This window comes from Mirounga leonina, unplaced genomic scaffold (assembly GCF_011800145.1).
Source record: "Mirounga leonina isolate KUSES-001 unplaced genomic scaffold, KU_Mleo_1.0 Mir_53, whole genome shotgun sequence".
NCBI classification, from domain to species: domain Eukaryota; kingdom Metazoa; phylum Chordata; class Mammalia; order Carnivora; family Phocidae; genus Mirounga; species Mirounga leonina.
In genome coordinates, this window is record NW_023270807.1 from 40,830,004 (window position 1) to 40,850,369 (window position 20,366).

Below are 20,366 nucleotides of genomic sequence, written 5' to 3' on the forward strand. Positions count from 1 at the left end.
TAAATTTTATGAATTTATAATTCAGTAAATTATGTTAAAAATAAAGGTCATAAATACTCAAAGCTGATTGCATCCCAGTGATTTTACTCTACTAATATTATCTATGCTCTTGAGATTATTTATCACTATTATATCAGCATGGTGCAAATACCATATGATGGTGTGCTACTGAGCATCTCTTCCTAACTCCATTTTAGTGATACTGTGTTGGTAGCTTGAAAATCATCACGATGGCAATGTTTCACCACAGAAAGCAGCTAACACTAGAAATCAAGGCCTGATTTATTGTCTTATTGATTGCTTAGACTAAAGAAAGTAATGGAGAAAATACAAATTACACTTAGTGTGTTGTGTCTAATGCTGAAGATGAAAAAGATTTCAATTGAATGAATATAACTTTTGTACAAGAGTTACAACTAGCTCAACAATAAATCATGTAGGGATGCCTGCTTGGGTGGCTCAGTCAGTTAAGCATCTGCCTTTGGCTCGGGTCATGATCTCAGGGTCCTGTGATCATGCCCCTCATCAGGCTCCCTGCTCAGCGGGGAGTCTGCTTCTCCCTCTCCCTCTGCAGCTCCCCCTGCTTGTGCTCTCTTGCTCTCTCTCTGTCAAATAAATAAATAAAGTCTTAAAAACAAACAAACAAACAAACAAACAAAAAACCACAATAAATATGTATCTTAATAATGAGAAAAATTAATTGGGAAAAGAAGTAACAGGTTGGGATGTAACTTCATTTGTCAAATCATGGTTGAATGACATACAATATTATGTAAAAACTAACAAAAGCATTTTGTGAGAATCAATTGAATATCTAGAATTTACAAAAGAGCATTGTATATTTTATTATTTATAAGTTGTGTGTTACACATTCTCTATAAATGTAAAATCTGTAATAAACTTAAATACACACACATACACACTCTTTTCTCCTAAGAGCTTTGTTGTAAAATATTTATCAGCACACCACTGCCTTCAGATTTCCTTACCAACCGAAAGATAAAAAAAGAGAAAAAAACAGTTTTACTAAGCTGGGATTCATAGTGGAAGGAGACGATGAAAAGGAAAACTTGGTATCACCACAAGCAAACCATGGAATCATTCAAATGAGAATATTTATAATTAGTTAGTTAGTGTTAAGTAAGAAACTACCCCAAACTCAGAAACTTAAAATGAGAATTTTTTTAAATTGCTCATGAGTCTACAGTTCAGCTGTGTAGTTCTGCTCATCTGATCCAGGTTTGACTGGGCTTACTCATGCATCCGCAATCAGCTGGAGTGTCACTGGGACCTAGCTGGTCTAGGATGTCTTCACTCACATGTCTGGCTATTGGCTAGGGTGATAGGAGTAAGAGGGCCATATGACTCTGTCTACCAGCAGGATAGCCTCAGCTTATGTTCATAGCATCTGGGCAGTATTAACAGAAGGCCTCTTGAAGCCTAGACTCAAAAGTGGGATAAGCTCACTTCCTCCTCATTCTGTTAGCTAATGCAAGTCACAAATCCAGCTCAGATTCAGGCAGTGGGGAAATAAAGTTCACCTCTTAATAGGAGTTTGTGAAGAACATTGCAAAGGGTGTGGATATTAGAAAGGCATGAACAGTTTAGGGTCATCAATCTAGTAGTGTTTTCTATATCTACATATATTTATCCCAGGATAGAGCTGAAATATTATTTGCCTTGGTTAAGCAAACTGCCTGTGAATGGAATCAGGCCAGCTGTAAACAAACAAACAAAAATCCTTTGTCTCTGAATTGTGGTCCTACTATCCTCCCCCATCTGCTGAATAGCAATTTAGTAGACCTATTCTAGAAAAGGATAAAATAGCTAGAATTTATAGTCATGGTTTCTCCTTCTCACAGAAAGAAGTCCATGTAATGCAAATAAGGAAACAGAATCAAGTTATAGAAGAAAAATTTAAAAGAGATTTAGTAGAATTAAGGAAGCTGAATAAAATTTAACATCCCAAATGCCAAGAAAAATATACTCAAAATGCTGTGAATTTACAAAGGGGAGAGATAGACACCCAAAGCAAACATGCAAAGGGAAAAAAGAAGAAAGGGGGGAAAATGAATTGCTTTGCTTTCAGATACAAAGCCTAAGATTAGGAAGAAACTCTATTGTCATAAAATCCCTTTCTCTTTCTTGAATTGGATGGCTGTTTTGTTGACTACTGTATTTTTGGCATCTAACACAACATCTGGCCCTGTAAATACTTAGATATTGAATTAATGCCTGAAAGAATGAGATGAGAATTATATTCATAGAAAAATCAAAATCATGTATGCATTTCAGTAACATTTTCCTTTTTAGAATCACTTCCTCCATAGTCTTCAAAAGTAAGACAGTAGAAAGGAAGGGCCTCTCTTAAATATTGGAAAGTACTTGAAGATGGCATGGTTCTGTCTTTTTGGAGGCTGCAGGGGAATTCTAGAATCATACTAACTTTCACATTTATTCAAACTAATCAGCCCTGTTCCCCCAGCATATCAGTGTAATCTGCACAAATAATACTCATGCATCTGTTTATAATGCTGCTATGTGCAGATCACATTCACCTATTTGGTTTTCAATCACAGTAGTGACCATATCTCAGGTTATTTAGTCAATCATAAAATAATCCTGCCTACTGATTCAGAATAGAATTAGGGAAGAAAGTAGAAAAGAGATACTTAATATTCATTGAGTAAGTACGAGGACCTATCCTAGAGACTGTAAATACATCATCTCATTTGGTTATCTAAAACAATTCTTCAAGATAAATATTATAATTCCCATTTTACAGGTGAGAAATCTGAGGGTCAGAGAGGTCAAGCAATTTGGTCATCTTTATGGGAGATGTGGGATTTGAACTCTAGTATGTCTGACTATATAGCTTTTATTCTTTCTACCCTATAACTATATTATCCCATCTGCTCTGTCCTCAATCAAGATGAGTCAATTTTCTTTATTTGAATTTTGACTGGGAAGAAATTTTAAAATGTATTAATAAAAGTGTAGTAGAAAAGAAAAAAATAATTCCTAAGCAACTCCTTCCACTAGTGGTGCTTCTGGAAAGCACCATAGGCCAAGTATGCCATGTTTCAGCCCTCAGAAATGAATATTCTCACCAGTTATAGTTCATGCTGAAGCAGAATTCTGCATTACCCATGACTAAAATATGCCCCTCCTTCTGCTAATGAAGATCCCTAGTACTGCTTTACCCCAGTATTATTCATCCAGCTCTGGTTGGCACTGGTCCATGGCTGCACTCCCAGAATCTGTACATTCCCAAGCCAAACCATTCTTCTATTTCATATTATGTCTGGTTTTATGGAGGGAGTCTCAGAGAAAAGGAAACAGATATAGGCTGTGTAAATAGAGCATATTGTAGGGTTGGGAGTGAAGTAATTTTAGAGGAAGTTTGAAATTTTGCTAAGTAATAGCAATTATAAAGTTTAAGCACAATTACATGTAACCACCATACATAATATGAAAGAGAATGATACCATAAACAAGTGGTAAGAGAAGACAGAGGCAGACATCAGTGCACACACAGGGATAAGAAAAGAGCCTTTGGAGGATTAATATAATTTCTTTTGGAGGCAAGCACAAGGTATTTTAATTCTACTCACTCTATTTGACTAACTTATTTTTATGACCTATGCTATTCCTAGCCAAGTATTCTCTAATCTAGTACTTCTCAAACTTCAATGTCTGTGAAAATCACCCAGAGAGCTTGTTAAAATGCAGATTCTGATCTAGTAGCCTTGGGGTGGGGTCCGAGATTCTTCATTTCTATTAGGCTCCCAGGTGATATTCATGCTGCTGACTCAAAACCTCACTTTGAGCAGCAAGGCTTTTATCTGTAAGACACTCTACTGGGGAGTGTGGGTGAGGAGAGGAGTAAGAAGATCCAGTACCTAAGCAAATGAAACAAAAAAGAACATTTATACACTTTACATTTTTAAAACATTTTCACTTTGGACTATAAGTATTGACATTCCATACAGGACTGATTTCAGAAGTCTATTATGTTTATCTTTTAAAAATAAACAATATTTACTTATTTTGCTGACTTCTGGGATTTGAGACTAGTTAGTTCCTCAAATGTTAAAACTATGTTTATGTAACTGAAAATGAATCTAGTCTTTTACTTTCAAGAACCCAATAAGATTATTTTTTTCTTATACAGATGAATTTGTGAAGCCACAGAAATAAGCATTAATGTCATTCATTTTGTATGGATGTATATATGTCATCTAAATCAAAATTATCACCCTTAAGATAAAAATATATACAACACAATTTTGGGCTTTCTTTTTGACAAACAGTAATAAGTTTCAGTCTAGCCAGGTATCCCTGTCTAAGGGATCCCCTAGTCTAAGAAAAGGCTCCATAAATGTATGAGGGACACAAATTTGCTCACTGTCTTACAGAAGCTTCAGACTAGAAAAAAGAATGCTGAAATAAGATTTTTATTTGTAAAATGAAGCAACATCTTTATCAGTGATGTAGTCACTTCTGAAGCTTCTCATTTACCAGTTTGGAAAAGCAAGGTACAGGGAGGTTAGGCAACTTGCTCAAGATGACACAGTCATCAGCTTCAGAGGAGGCAGGAGGATGAAATTCAGCCCACCGACAGAGATGGCAGAGTTCCCTGCTTCAATCCACGCTGCAGGTGCACTTAGAGTCTGTCCAACTTGGCTTTCCAGTCCCCTCAACTTCTTGCCCTAATAACATGCCATTGGCCACTTGGAGAGTCTGTCTTTTATCATTGATATGCTGGAAGTTTTCCAGGCAGTTTCTAACTCAGTTTGTCAATGAGATGTTAAGATCTGGGTCTCAGGAAGAGTGACTATCTTACTTTTCATGAATATTTTTGCCTTGGTCCATAGTAGAGTTCACCAGCTGCTTCTACAGCTCCTGTCATCCATAATGGGGGTTTGAGAAATCTCTAATCTTCCTCTCCCACTCCCAACTTTCTCCCACACCTTTCCCATGGCTCTTCCTACTCCAACTAATGGAAGCACGTGATTCTGCCACTCACCCAGTTCAGTTGTTCAGAGTCAAGAAGGAAAGAAAAAGTGAACTATCTTATTTTGGAGGAACTTTTCCCTTCACAACACAAACACTTGCTCCTTCTCTCATAGCTAGGATGATAAGGTAACTTACAGTCTAAATCTTTAAAGACATTTTTGAAAATGGAAGGGATGAGATTAAAATTAGGCCCACATTATAAGCATAAATTGGAACTGTTCTGGGTACACAACATATGGCTTGTATGGGTCCCGTACACAGACACGTCTTAGATACCACTGGAAAAGGTCTTGAATGCCGGGATGTTTGTGAAGCCTGAGCAGTTCTCAATGAGTGAAATGTGGTGTTGCATCTCTAGAATTCCCAGTACATTATAACCTTCAGGTATCAACTGGTTTAATAACTTTAAAGAACTTATAATGAACACATGCAGAGATATGCACAAAGCAATGGATTAAAGGAACAGCTAAGACTTAATCTTTTTTTTTTTTTTAAGACTTAGTTTAATCTTAATGTTTTTGTTCTTGCTTCCAGCTGATATAAAACCTCTTACTGTTGGATGTAAAACATTTTTAAGTTTTCTGAACACTTACATCAGACACCAGTGTTGGTCAAGAGAAGAAAACCAGAAAAGTTTATATTTAATTACCTTTGGCTTTCTCCACTCTCATTCCTTATTTAAAAGCCAAGCTTGTGTTTAATTTAAAAAGGTAATAGGGTTCAGAATGATTAAATTATGCTAAGTAGGTGTTATAATGCTTTTATATTATAACATATTTTAAAATACAAAGGTTCCCCTGTGGAGTGACATCTAGTCACCTCCTGGACAAATGCAACAACACAGAGGAATGAGAGTTGTATCGTTTTAAGCTGCTTTATGGATTCCACTTCTAAAATATTTTCCCCATCTACTCCTCGGCTCTAGTCTTTCTCTCCAATAATCTCCTAACTCTGAGTCCTCTTCAATTCATCTGCAGCCCTTGTTATCTTTTCCAAATGCTAGTCTGAACCTGTAACTCTCCAGTGTATGTCCTTTCAAGGGTACCCCATAAAGGAATTCCAAGATCTCTAATCCAGTTTACAAATCCCTTATATCATCTCCACCAGCAGCCTTATCACTAAGCAAGTAATTTGCTCTCATTTGTTGAATGTTTATAGCGAAGATAAAAAAGACATGCCAAGGCCTCTCCCTCAAAGGGCTAACAGATAATTACCTACTGATATTGAGATGGATGGAGACTCCCCAAAGGTTAGTTTGAGCACAGTTTTTATTTTTGTTTTGCTGAATGTGTTGATAATTGGGGAAGCAAATAGGAGGAACTGAGAGGGGACTGAAAGTGTTTTGGTCTAGAAAGCAGGTCCAGGGAACTAGGTCCTAAACTGTGGAGAAGAGCTGAAAACTAGAGAAGGGAGAAGAGAGACCAAGAATGGAGAGGAACTTTTTGAACTACTTTTAAATCTTTCTCAGGTTGTTAGAGCTCATTCAAACAAGGGTAGGTTTATGTTTTGTGCCATGGATGTGGACCATCTGACTCAGTGATTCCCAGTCTTGGCTGTACATTAAAATCACGAGGCTCGGGCACCTGGGTCGCTCAGTCGTTAAGCGTCTGCCTTCGGCTCAGGTCATGATCTCAGGGTCCTGGGATCGAGTCCCACATGGGGCTCCCTGCTCGGCAGGAAGCCCGCTTCTCCCTCTCCCACTCCCCCTGCTTGTGTTCCTGCTCTCGCTGTCTCTCTCTGTCAAATAAATAAATAAAATCTTTAAAAATAAATAAATAAATAAATAAATAAATAAATAAATAAATAAATAAAATCACAGGAGGCTCTTTAAAATGCTAACTCCTAGGATTCATCTCCAGATGTTCTGATGTATCTGGTCTCAGGTGGGGATGAGAAATGTAGTGTCTAAAAGCCCCTAGGTGATTCTTTTGAGGATTAAATGAAATTACATATGTGAATACACTTTGCACAGAGCTCTCTAAAGGTTAGCTCTTATCAATGGGATTACTAAATCAATAGCCACTGAATTTCAAAGCAAAGGGGGAGAAATAGCACAGTTACGGATTCTGCTGGGGTACAAACTCAATTCAGAGTAAGTTGTGTACTGAATCTTGAAGCCCAAGTTAGGTGATAAAGGGTGTCTTTAGCCCAGGAGAAGAAAGAGCATATGCAAAGGAAGAAAGGTGAGAAATAACATATTCTGTGCAGGATAAAAGTTTCATTTTCTGATTGATTCAACAGCTATTTATTGCATACTTAATTCATGCTTTCCACTGTCCTGTTCATTGGGGACATAAGGGGAACTCACAGACCAAGGTCTTCCCCTCCAGGGTGCTTAAAAGGATAGGTTGGTCAAATTGAACTTTAAAGACACCTTTAGGAATAAGCAGGGGATAGGAATGGCTTCCTACAGTGAAATTCTCATTCATCAGCTAATCCTGAGTCAAAGAGACGGATGTTAGGAAGAAAGAACTGAAAAGTTCCAGTGTAATTAGGCCTCACAGTACTAAAGTGGATGATGGAGTTTCACATATATTCTCTTCTTGGCACACTGCAAAGTACTCTTCAAATCTAAAACAGCGTTATCAGTATTATTATCATTATTATTATTATTATTATTAACTCTTCAAAATGAATGTTAATAAATTATTGAATAAAAGCTTTTTTAAAATGCCTAGAAAATACCTATAGAATGCATCTAATATTTAATACATTAAAATGGAAACATTTATTCAGATCTTTAGATGTGAAGTAACCCAGTTCTCTCAGATTTTAGTAGTTGCCTCAAACTCTTTGTGGAAAGATACATAAATTCACAAACATATATACAGACTTACTGAGATTGCAACTATTCATAGATGCCCCCTCCCCCAGAATTTCCATTTTCCTAAGGAGATACATGTTTGAATCAAGGTCAGCTGACTTGGTCAGCCCAAGGGAATCAAGGACTAGGGAACCCCTGGGTACTGAAGCTGTCAGTAAAACAATCAAGAGTTGATGGGGGAAGCTGGAGACTCAAGGAAGACCAACTGTGACACATAAATTGGTTTGCGAATATTGTCCTAGGACTAGTTGCATTAGTATCATCTAGAAATTTGATAGAAATGCAGATTCTTAGACCCCACTCAGGAGATACTGAATCAGAAATGCTAAGGCTTAGATTCAGTAACCTGTGTTTTAACAACCTCTCTAGTTGATTTGATGTATATTAAAACTTCAGAACCAGATTAGTGGTTCCCACTCCTGACTACTTATTGAATCTACTTAAGGACTGTATTAGTTTTCTAGGACTGCCATAACAAATACGACAGACTGAGTGGCTTAAACAACAAAAATTATTTTCTCACAGTTCTGGAGGTTCAGAGTCTGAGATCAAGAAGTCAGCAGTTTGTCTCTTCTGAAGTCTTTCTCTTTGGTTTGTAGATGGCCTTCTCCCTGTGTCTTCACATGGTCTTCTCTCCGTACATGTCTGTGTCCTAATTTCCTCTTCTTATAAGGATACCAGTCATATTAGATTCCAACTCACCCTAATGACCTCATTTTAATTTAGTTACCTATTTAAAGACCCTATCTCCAAATGCAGTCACATTTGAGGTACTGGGGGTTAGGTCTTCAACATATGAATTAAGGGGGGCATAATTTAGTCCATAACAAAGGCCTTTAAAAAATTATCAGTGTCCCACATAAGACCAACTAAATCCAAGTTTTTAGGGGTGAGGACCAGACATAAATATTTCCTAAAAGTTCACTTGTGTTTCAGATATGTAGCCAGGACTGAAAGTCAGATGGCTATAATAGGTGAAAAGCCAAACAAGTGGACACACATCAGGGGATCTGGTTATCAGTGGTCACATGTTGCACAGTCAGGCAGGGAGACCCTAGCAAGGAAGAATGTTACAAGATAGCAGGAACTCAACCATGGGAAGTCTGTTTTAGGGCAGCACGTCGAGCCAAGCCCTGAGGCAAGAGTGAACAGGTTAAGAATTCAATTGAGGGCCAGTTCATAAGAAAGCAATATCAGAATGGGTGCAAAAGATGAGAACTCAGCTGTGACCTACACAGCTGATGTGACTCTGGGACCACAGGTTTCTGACCGGAGCTCCTGGCCAAGAAGTTATTCCCAGGTCTGGAGGATATAGCTGTAAGAACCCAAGAGATCGCAGTGAAGGAAGTCAGATGGAGTCTGAAGCTTCTATAAGACATCCTGCCTTTCAGTATCTCCAAAACATCCCTTTAGAGGGTTTATAGAAAGAAAAAACAAGACAAATGGCAACAACAACCAAACCACTGACCTGAAGATAAAATGTTTGCCTGGACTTCTTATGCTGTATGAAAAGCTATGCAATTCTAGTGAGTTCCTGGACTTAATTTCATGTGGATGATGGAGTATCTCACAGAGTGGCTGATGAAGCTTCTAATCACTTTTGTGAAAGCTAATAATCTCTGCTTTGTTCTCCTTCACAGAGAGGAAGCCAGTCTTGTTCAAATTGTCATTATTAACTCCATTTCCAACACCACAAAATTAAAGGACTGTTGCAAAGACATAAATGGCATCCAGGAAGAACATACAATCTCTTTGAAAGAGTTCACTTCCTCACCCTCATCCACCCACCTGGCCCAGAAATGGAAGAATTACAGGGAATCCAGCTGAGTAATAATGTTATTGATTCCCTGCTGATGGGATTTTTCTCAAGTTCAGCAACAGTCAAGTGTTTACAAGACTTCTTTTTTCAAAACAACTCAAAAGTCATTCCCAGCAGAGAAGCTAGAAACCATAAAATCAATAATACAGGAACTGCTACTAAGGATTTTCATCTACCCAGTGAGGAGGATATTTATTTATAGAAAAACTGGCCACTCCAGTTTAGTGTGGTAATAACATGGTACGGCTAGTTCAAAGAGTGGCATGGTTGAACACAGCCTTGTATTATGCCCACTGTAAATGGTCTCTATGAGGAAAAGCCTATAATTTAGAGAGATTTTCCATGAATGGTAAAGCCCAGGTCATTGTAACAGATACTTTTTACCAGCTCTATTTGTGGAGATAACATGTAAAAAGGAAGGAAAAGGGTTAGCTTCAGGAAACTTGGAAGGGGAAAGTGAGCCTCATTTGGTTTTACCTATGTGAGAGCTATATGACACCCAACCTGAACCCTTGATGGTTGAAAACTTATTACAGAAATGTAGAATTTTTAAAAATGGAATATATATGTTTTACATCCTAAAGAACCATTTTCCCCACTGTCCTACTTATACTTTATCTCTCTTTACATGCTCCTTGAACTCTGGGGAAAACTATGTACTCTTTTCAACTGCATTTTCATAATAAGGTTTATCATTGGGTAGAAGTCAGGAAACACTGACTCAAAATGTCAGGCTATTTTCCAGGGAACTCCTTGGCATATGGTCTGTTGACCTCCTGTAATGCATCCCATCAGTCTTTGTAGTTGCTGCTGGAAAAGCAGAAGGTGCAAATTGTAGGTGTGGATTCTCAAGAGCCAGTTTCAGAAGATCCATGCAGCAATCTTGTAGACTTATTTTAAGAATAATCATCAAGGAAATAATTCTTTTAAAAATTAGGGAATAGTGGGTCTGAACTTTAATCTCTACATGCCTGTCTACCATTGTCATTTCCAGTTTCTCTCAGCTGTGATGAATTCCCAAGGATGACATTTGCACAGTGGTGTGCTAATAAAGATTTTAAACTGGCTTTCCAGGGAAAATAGCCCTGATTTGTATTTTTTGACAATTTCCATGGTATAAATATTCGCATGTGGCCCATTTAAAGCTACTGACATGAAGTCACAGAAAGCCAAGTGAGGACAAGAATACACAACTATGTAGTATTTCTAGAATACAGATACAGTTGAAGTTTAAAAAACCCTCAGAAGGGGACGCCTGGGTGGCTCAGTCATTAGGCGGCTACCTTCAGCTCAGGTCATGATCCCAGGGTCCTGGGATAGAGCCCCACATCGGGCTCCCTGCTCCGCGGGAAGCCTGCTTCTCCCTCTCCTGCTCCTGCTGCTTGTGTTCCCTCTCTCACTGCGTCTCTCTCTGTCAAATAAATAAATAAAATCTTTAAAAAAAAAACAAAAACAAAGAAAACCCTCAGAAGTACACATAATAATAAAATATAGTAAAATAATTAGGAACTGATGAGTTTTGACTATTGATGAACTTGTTTTTAATAGAATTTACATAAGTTTATGTAATTTAATTTTTTTTAAGTTTTCATCTTTAATGAAATGACCTTGAAATAACATACATTTCCATGACCCCAATACTGCATTTTTCAGAGTCACAGGAAGATACACAGAATTACATCCATAATTAATATGAATGCCAACATTTCAAGCAGTAATTTCTGTTACATGGCAAACAAAATCAAGAAAGCAACCATCAAACAAAAGAGACCCATAGCTTCAGACAAGGCAAATCCTAGAATAGCATATGAGAACAGCTGCTGCTTCAGCGAAGGGTTTCTGGCATAACCAATGATAAGGCTGCCAAAGACTGTTCCAATACCAGCACCAGAACTAGCCACTCTCACTGTTGCAGCACCTGCACAAATAAATTTGGCAGCAGTATCAATGTCTCTGCCGATTGCACTGGTCTGAAACTCCCTTTGGATTAGCTGAGACACACCATTCTGGGCCCCATTAAATACCGTAGAGCCCTCTCCAGTCCTAGCCTCTGGTCGAGATAACACTGATGCAGAAATTGGTCTGTAGGCAACTCTGGATCCAGCTCGGATCAGAGCTGGGGTGCAGGCGAGCTTGGCGCAGGCAAACATCTTACACTGTTTGGGGCAGGGCGGCTGGAGGACCTGGGTGACGTCCAACGTGGGCTCCACTCCCACTTCCCTTCTTCTCCGGAGGTGACGGCGGCAGCGACTGCGGCAGAGGTTGAAGGAGTGTAATTTAATTTTAATAATGACTGTGTTTATTATCTAGCTTACAAAATTCCAGCCAAATATAAAATTGGTTCTCATAAGGCAGTAGAAATTAGTACCAGCACACCACTGGTCCTACAGGAGGTGAAGCCTGGATTTATAAATTAAAGAAAAAGCCAGGTCCACAACATCAAGCAGTAGGTACTATGCAAAATCTGTGCTTGTGAGCAGAGATGAGACTAACCAAATTGTATGATAGGGTTGGGGAATAAAACCCAGAACCAAATTTTTAGATTCCTGCCTCTAAGGCAGAGGTTACCCAACTAGTTATCTAGAGATATATTTTTGGGGGGAGTTCTGATGCCAATTGGCCAGCTTGTCCATTTTTCATGGAAGAAATGAGCTAGATCTGAGAGGTGACTGCCAGCTTTGGGCAAGATTGGTGAACTCCAATTTACCACTGTCCAAACCATTTTTTGTTGTCTCTTCCCCATGGCTTATTTCACTCATGTACATATCTCTGAAATTTGGAACACTTCAGAATCAACACTTTACTAAATACACCATCTGAAAAGGCATCTGCTTCATGGCCTTAAGTAACATCTGCATGCCAATGACTCCCGCATTTATATCTCCAGATTGGACTTCTCTCCTGAACTACAGACTCTCATATCTCACTGTCCACTCACCATATCTACTTGGATGTTAATGGGCATCCCATACCTAATGTGTTCAAAACTGAACTGCTCTTGCCACTGTCTTCATCAGCTCAGATTAATGGCTACTCCATTCTTTCAGCTTCTTGGCCAAAACTCATAGCCTTATCTTGACTCTTGTTTCTCTCTCTCCCACATCCTATTCATCAGTAAATCTATTCAGCTATACTTTCCAAATCCACCAGTAACTGCCTTTTTCTTTTTAATTACATCTGACACAGCTTCTATAATCTCTCCCCAAGTTATTGCAATAGTCTTCTACTTCTGTCCTCATCCACCTACAGCCCGTTACCAGAGCAGCCAGTGTGAACCTTTTACAATATGATTGGAGTCATGTATTTTCTCTGCTGAGAAACTTCAGTGTCTTCCATTATACTTCGAGTAATTTAAGTCTTCAAGCCTTTGCTTCCTCTTTTCTCTATCTGGATGTTCCTTCCCAGATGTTCCTACAGCTCTTTTTCCTATCCTGTAGGCTTCCCAAATGTGATCTCCTGACCTCTCTATTGGAAATTGAAACCTCCATAAAAATTTCCCATTTTAACTTTTTTCTCCATCATCAGCTGAAAGATGATAAATTTTTCTTGTTTTCTCCCTGCTAAAACTTAACCTTCCTGATGGCAGAGATTTTTCTCTATTTTGCTCACTGCCAAATCCCCAGCACCTAGAAACAATGCCTATTATAGTAGGGACTCAGTAAATAACAGTTGAGGGAATGGATATCCTGCTTGTAGGCATAGAGATATTTCAACACAATTAGGGAGGAGTGGTAGGATGGGACTGAAGAAAAGGTAAAGAAAAAGGAGTTAAGGGAGGAGTAGGACAATAGGTCATTCCATTGGGCATCTGAACCTAACCTCTTCAGGTTTCCTGCTGAGAGTCAAAGGAGGTCATGGAATTCTAGAAAACTCTAACTCCGTTGGTGTAGAATAAGGGAGTATATAAAGACAGGCTGCGTGCTATCCTAGAAAGATTGTTACTTTTGAAGTCAAGTAAATGCTGTTGCTGCTCTTAACTATTATTTTCTTGGTTATGTGACTTAATCTCTCTGAGCCTCTCCTAGTTCTCTTCTTTGAATTTTCCTCTCCCTTTTAAGCAGTTGGCTTCTCTGGCATCTTTTAACCCCTTGATCTCTTAAATACTATCTCCTGTACCCTCTCCAGCACCCTCTTCTCTAGCCTGATCAGACCACTCTTTTCATCTCCATGATCTTGCTCATGCTACTTCATCAGCCTGATGAAAACAGACAGTACAAACTCAGCCCCACTCTCTTTTCAAATCATATTGCCTTTGTGTTCCCATGGTCCTTTGTTTTTTTTTTTTTTTTTGAAAATTTTATTTTATTTTATTTTTATTAAGATTTTATTTATTTGACAGAGAGAGACACAGCGAGAGAGGGAACACAAGCAGGGGGAGTGGGAGAGGGAAAAGCAGGCTTCCCGCGGAGCAGGGAGCCCGATGCAGGGCTCGATCTCAGGACCCTGGGATCATGACCTGAGCTGAAGGCAGAAGCTTAACGACTGAGCCACCCAGGCGCCCCTCCCATGGTCCTTTCTTACCCATCTCTCTCATAACTTGAAGATGTCACTGAAAAGTGTGAGACTTAGAGCTGAGTTCATCATGGGATCATTATTTCATAGCCATGTTGACTTGAATCAATCCCTTAAACTTTCTAAGCTTCAGTTTTCTCATGTAGGCATTAGTAGACATTAGAGATGGGCAAATAGAAAGACCAAGTGGTTCTGGTGACAGATTCCTAGGGTTGTATTGCAACCGTACTACTTTAGCTGAGTAAAGGAGCAAATGAATATCTCCAAGCCTCAGTGTCTTCTTCAAAAAAAGTGAATAATAGTACCCACCTCATAGGGTTGTTGTGAGGATTTGTTAAGGTTACAGCACCAGTACACTGTCTGATACATGGTAAGCACTCAGTCCAGGTTAATTATTACCGTTATTATTATGAGGTTGTTGTCAAGACTCGTGAACTATGTATGTGTGCTGGACATCTATTCGCCTCTCTAGATCTACCCCCCAACTTACTGTATCCTACTTTATGCTGGCTCTAGGCTGAGTTCAAAGGCCTCTATCAGAGGCATCTTTGTTCTATGACTCCAGTCAGGCCAGTGGGGACATAAGCAGGAGATGGGCTCCCTCTCTGGGAAGGCTCCACTTGTCATCTCTCTACTGAAGGCCACAGCTCCTGTCAGATGGCTCTCTCCACAGAGCTCTGTATTCTCTTTCTGAGAAACGGTAACTACTCTCTCCTTTTGATAATGACTTCCTGCTATTATGAGCACTGGGGTACCACACTATCTTGGTTCTCCTTTAACCTGTCTGCTTCCTTGTTTGTAAATAGTCCCTTTGTAAACTCTGCATGATTTGATCATGTGAACTGCTTCCTGCCTGAAACCCAGTTGATATAGTGTACATCCAAGTAATTTGTGAAGTTATAGCATACATGCTGTTAGCCTTCATGTTAATTTTTCTCTGCATCCTGAGCAACTAGCAGTGTTAAGCACTTGCAAGGATAATTTTTTAAAAATCCATTGTTCCAGATTAAAAAAAAAAATCTGTCTATAAAACATCTCCTAGATATCCTTTAGGAACCTCCACCTCAACATGTCTATTATTGACTCATCATCTGCCACCTTATCAACCTATCCTCCTTTTGTATTCCTAAACACTATTGTTAAGATACCACCACCATTCTGACTACCCATGTGAAAACCTCAAGTCAGTCAGCCTCTCTCTAGGACCTCATGTCCAATATATATAAGGGGAAGGCAAATATCAAGAAAGCTGGATAGAGAAAGTAGCATTGATCTGGGTACCATTTACTCCTTCTTCACAGCTACTTCCTCTGTTACACTTCCCAACACCCTCCGTGGCTCTGGTCACAAATTGCTATCATCTGATAAATATCTTACAACTCTGTTTTATCCCCACAGACAATAAAGGGTAAAAATATCCCCACTAGATGGTAAAGATTTTTGAGGGTATAAGTGTGTCTTATTCATTGTTTATTCTGAGCACAATTCTGAGCCCCTGGCACATAGTAGATATTCAACAAATGAACAAATGAGATGTAGAAAGAATTAACTTTTTATGAAAAAAAAAATGACACTTCTTATTAGGTGTTCTTGACTGAACCTTTTGTAAGAAGTTTAACATTTCTCATCAGCACCAATGGACAAAAACTATTACCAGGTGCTAAGTGCCTTTGCAAAGTGAACACCTTAGAGCCATTGGAGAACTGGGGATGTCTGTGTTGCTCCATAAGACTTGGTCTCTATGACTTCCCTCCAACACCCTCATTCTCTGGCCTCTTTCTCTAAGCTTCCAGGTTAAAGTCCTTTTGCTATTGTCATTTGTTTGCTTGAACCATAGTTGTTTCCAGCTGTTAGCTGTAGTGCAGTAACCATTTAAAGGCCTATCACACTTCCTCCTAGAGGTAGTTTGATGCTAATGAGGCATGAAAGAATCCATTGGAATAACTGGTAGACAAGTTTCAGTTTCTTTTCCTGGAAAATAAAACCCTCAAATTTGATCATGTGTGAAAGTAAACCATTTCAATGAAAGGAACTGATTTTAAAAAATCATCTTTTGTCATTAAACTATCTGAACAGAGAGGGTGGTTGGGCCAAGACAATGTAATTGAGATTCATGTTTATTATTCCTTTGGTCCTGCCCTAATGGGTTCATGAGAATTGACTATAATGAACAAACAATGGTTCTGATGAATGAGTTTATTGGTTAATTCATAAAACATATGGCAGGCTTCCTCTGCCAGAAGTATTTGGGCAAAGGAAAAGCAAATGAAAATCAAGAATAAATAAATGATATGACATAAAAACAATGTTTTGAAGCAGACCAGAAAGGTCAACTAATTAGGGTTTTATTGATCTAGAAAAAAGGAAATCCCAGGTTGATTCTAAGCACATTTGCGTAAAGCTCAGCTTAAATTGGATATAAAGACTATTTCATTAAAACCCAATGGATGCTGCCCTAATTCTCACATTTCTCTCTATGTTATCACAGTTTTGCTCTATAAAATTCATGCTGCAAAATTAATGAATGCTATACACAAGGAGCAGTTACCATCCTCATATTAGTCTGGATAGGTATACCTATGCTGTTCTATTTAAAAAAAAAAACAAACGCAGAAACCCAGTGGATTAACAACAAAAATTTATTGCTGCCTCATACAAAATGTACTGCTAGTCTAGGAATTCTTTGATTTTGTTTTACTTCGATTTTAATATGTACTTTCAAGATGATTGATCACTTTTTCAGAGAAGAGGGTGCTAAAGGGTCTCCTACCAACAATTAAATACTCTGGCCAGAATATGTCACATAATACCTGATGTCAAAGACTCAGAACCATTACCATAATACAGAAGTCCCATATAACTGCAATGAGTACTGCCTCAATTCCCTCCCAGTGCAGACCATAGTCAAGACTCTTCTTGGTTTATGTCTTTTTCTGCCTTAGAGGATGTTACCTCTTTGCCAGATTATAGTATGAGGGGCCTCAATTTGACTTCTGACTGCACCATTTCCAAGATGAGTAAGCCTGGACAAATTATTGAACTCCTCCAAGTCTCATTTTTCTCATTTGTTAATGGGAATAATAGTATCTGTTATATAGGATTGTGAGATTAAAATGAATGATATATGAAAAGTGGTTAGCACTGAATAAGAATGAATTAATGCTAGGTATTTACCCCAAAGATACAAAAGTAGTGATCTGAAGGGGCACCTGCACCCCAGTGTTTATAGCAGCAGCGTCCACAATAACCAAACTATGGAAAGAGCCCAGATGTCCATCAACAGAAGAATGGATAAAGAAGATGTGGAATATATATACAATGGAATACTACTCAGCTATCAAAAAAATGAAATCTTGCCATTTGCAACAACATGGATCGGATTAGAGGGTGTTATGCTAAGTGAAATAAATCAATCAGAGAAAGACAATTATTATATGATCTCACTAATATGTGGAATTTAAGAATCAAAACAGAGGATCATAGGGGAAGAGAGGAAAAAAATAAAACAAGACAAAATCAGAGAGGGAGACAAACCCTAAGAGACTCTTAATCATAGGAAACCAACTGAGGGTTGCTGGAGGGAGGAGGATGAAGGGTTAGAGTAACTAGGTGATGGACATTAAGGAGGGCACATGAAGTAATGAGCACTGGGTATTGTATAAGACTGATGAATCACTGAACTCTACCTCTGAAACTAATAATACATTATATATTAATTAATTGAGTTTAAATTTAAAAAAATAATATGGTAAAAAAGAACTGAATAAATGCTTGGCCATCCCAGAAAATGCAATCAGACCCAAATATGCACTTGCTACCCATGTCATCATACCTTTCCCATCCATTGAGAAATGCCTCTGAGAGAAATAAATTAAGCAGCACTGGCCAGAAAAGACTGAAGTAGGGGACACGCAAATGTTTGGATCTAAAATCTTAGTGTAGACCATGAAGTGTCTGTGTTACTAGAATGAGAGTTGTCTCTGATCCCTGTAAATGCTATACTATAAATGAACTTCAGTGAGAGCTTTGTAAGTTCTTTGAAAGTGATGGTGATAGACAAGAGGCAACCTAGTTCTCTGGAACCAATTCAAAGCTGATTTAAGCTTACTTTGAAATATAAACAATGGTCTATATTAGCCTTGTAGATAAAGCCTACACAAGACTTTACTGAGAAGTACACTTTGCTTTTTAAACTTGCTTTCAGGAAGAGGTATAGGTGTAACTCTATTTAAACAAAGCCTATCATATGAAAAATTTGAATATATGTAAAATAATTGCAGGTAAAATTCCTTACTCTACAACAAGATTCAGGATAGAATCTAAATATCAATATTTGCCTGCACTTTAAAGTGTTTTGCTTTGCCAGCAACATTTTCAGACTACAGCTCTAACTGTATAGGTGTCCGTGAAGGCTGTGGGTCATGACTAGGAGGCATCATTTCCCTTTTTCCTTTCTGCAGCTTTCCAAAAGAATCACGTCAGTATCCAAGTAAGCATAATCATAGGAATTTAAATTATGATTTCCAATCCCCAGAGAAAAAGATTATTTCTGGAATGACTATATTATATTATTGAAAATGTCTGTTTTTCAACAACAACAAAAAATGTGAGGCATGCAAAGAAATGAGTATGGCCCATACGTGGGGGAAAAAAAAACAAAACTGTCTCTAGAAGCTGTTCTTAAGGAAGCCCTGATGTCAGACTTTCTAGACAAAGGCTTTAAAATCAGTTAATTTAGATATGTTAAAAGTACTAAAGGAAACCTGTCTGAAGAACTAAAGGAAAGTTTGAGAACAAAATCACCAAATATGTCAATAAAGACATAGAAAGTATAAAAAGACACTCAGAAAGTCTGGAGTTGAAAAGTACAGTAACTGAAATGAAAAATTCTGTAGAAATGTTCAACAGCAGATCTGAACTGACAAAATAGAGAAGCAGTGAATTTGAAAATAGGTCAACTAAGTTTACTCAGCCAATGGAACAGAAAGAAAAGAGAACACATAAAAGTAAACAGAGCATCAGAGAATTGGTGGAACACCATCAACTGTATCAACATAGGTAAAATGGTAATCTCAGAAGAGAAAAGAGACAAGGAAGCAGAACATTTGGAGAAATAATAGCTGAAAACTTGCCAAATTTGATTTAAAAAAAGATTAATCTTCACATCCAAGAGACTGAATGAATTACAAGTAGGATAAACCAACGAGATCCACACCAAGATAAATCATAATAGAACTATTGAAAGTCAAAGACAAAGGAAAAATCTTGAAAGCAACGACAAGAAACTCATTACATACATAACAAGGGACCCCCAGTAAGTTAACAGTTGATTTCTCATCAGAAACTATAGGTGCCAGAAGATAGCAGAATAACCTATTTAAAGTGCCATAAGAAAAAGATTGTCCACCAAGAAAAAAGATCCTTCAAAAATGAAGGAGAAATTAAGACATTCCCACATACACAAAACCACAGAATACTGCTAGCAGATACTCCCTACAAGAAATATCACTAGGAATAAGTGTATATGCTAAAAAAAGTTAGATGATCTAGATAAAATAAACGTTCTCAGAAAGACACAAACTATCAAAATTGAACAAGGAGAAATAGAATATATGAATAGACCTATAGCAAGTAAAGAGATTGAATTAGCTGTCAAAAAATTTCCCATGAAGAAAATCATAGGACTAGATAGCTTCACTGGTGAATTCTACCAAATGTTTAAAAAACATCAATCCTCCATAAACTCTTCCCCCAAAATTACAGAAAACACTTCAGAGTTCATCTTACGAAGTCTAGATAACACTGATACCAAAACTAGCCAAAACTAGATGTCACAAGAACAGAAAAGTATAGATAAATACCTTTTATGAATATAGAGACACAAAGTCCTCAAAAAACAAACAAAACCTAGCACACTGAATTCAGTAACATATAACAAGGATCATACACCATGATGACATAGAATCTATTTCAGGAATGCAAGTTTGGTTTAGCATACAAAGATTACTCAATGTAACATATAGGAGTCTGGCTCCAGGCTAAAATTCTATGTCTGATCTTTCAGACCTGACCAAAAGCAATTACAAAGCTTTCCCTGACAGGCCTTTTAGGAAAAGCTACCCAACCAACACACACACACCAAACTTAGTGCATAGCCATTGTATCATAGTCTTTGGGTGGGAGTTGCACTAA

General features: G+C 38.0%; 1 protein-coding gene and 1 long non-coding RNA gene across 3 annotated transcripts in view; one reads left to right on the forward strand and one right to left on the reverse strand.

The window, feature by feature from the left end:
• LOC118000848 overlaps positions 1-20,366 on the forward strand; it is a 290,116-nt gene that overhangs the window by 69,099 nt on the left and 200,651 nt on the right. The gene's annotated exons all lie outside the window — the stretch shown is intronic.
• LOC118000847 (ATP synthase F(0) complex subunit C3, mitochondrial-like) lies at positions 11,243-11,929 on the reverse strand. Its single transcript, XM_034990772.1, has one exon. It carries the CDS (start codon positions 11,810-11,812, stop codon positions 11,387-11,389), a length of 426 nt encoding a protein of 141 aa, XP_034846663.1. The 5' UTR covers positions 11,813-11,929; the 3' UTR covers positions 11,243-11,386.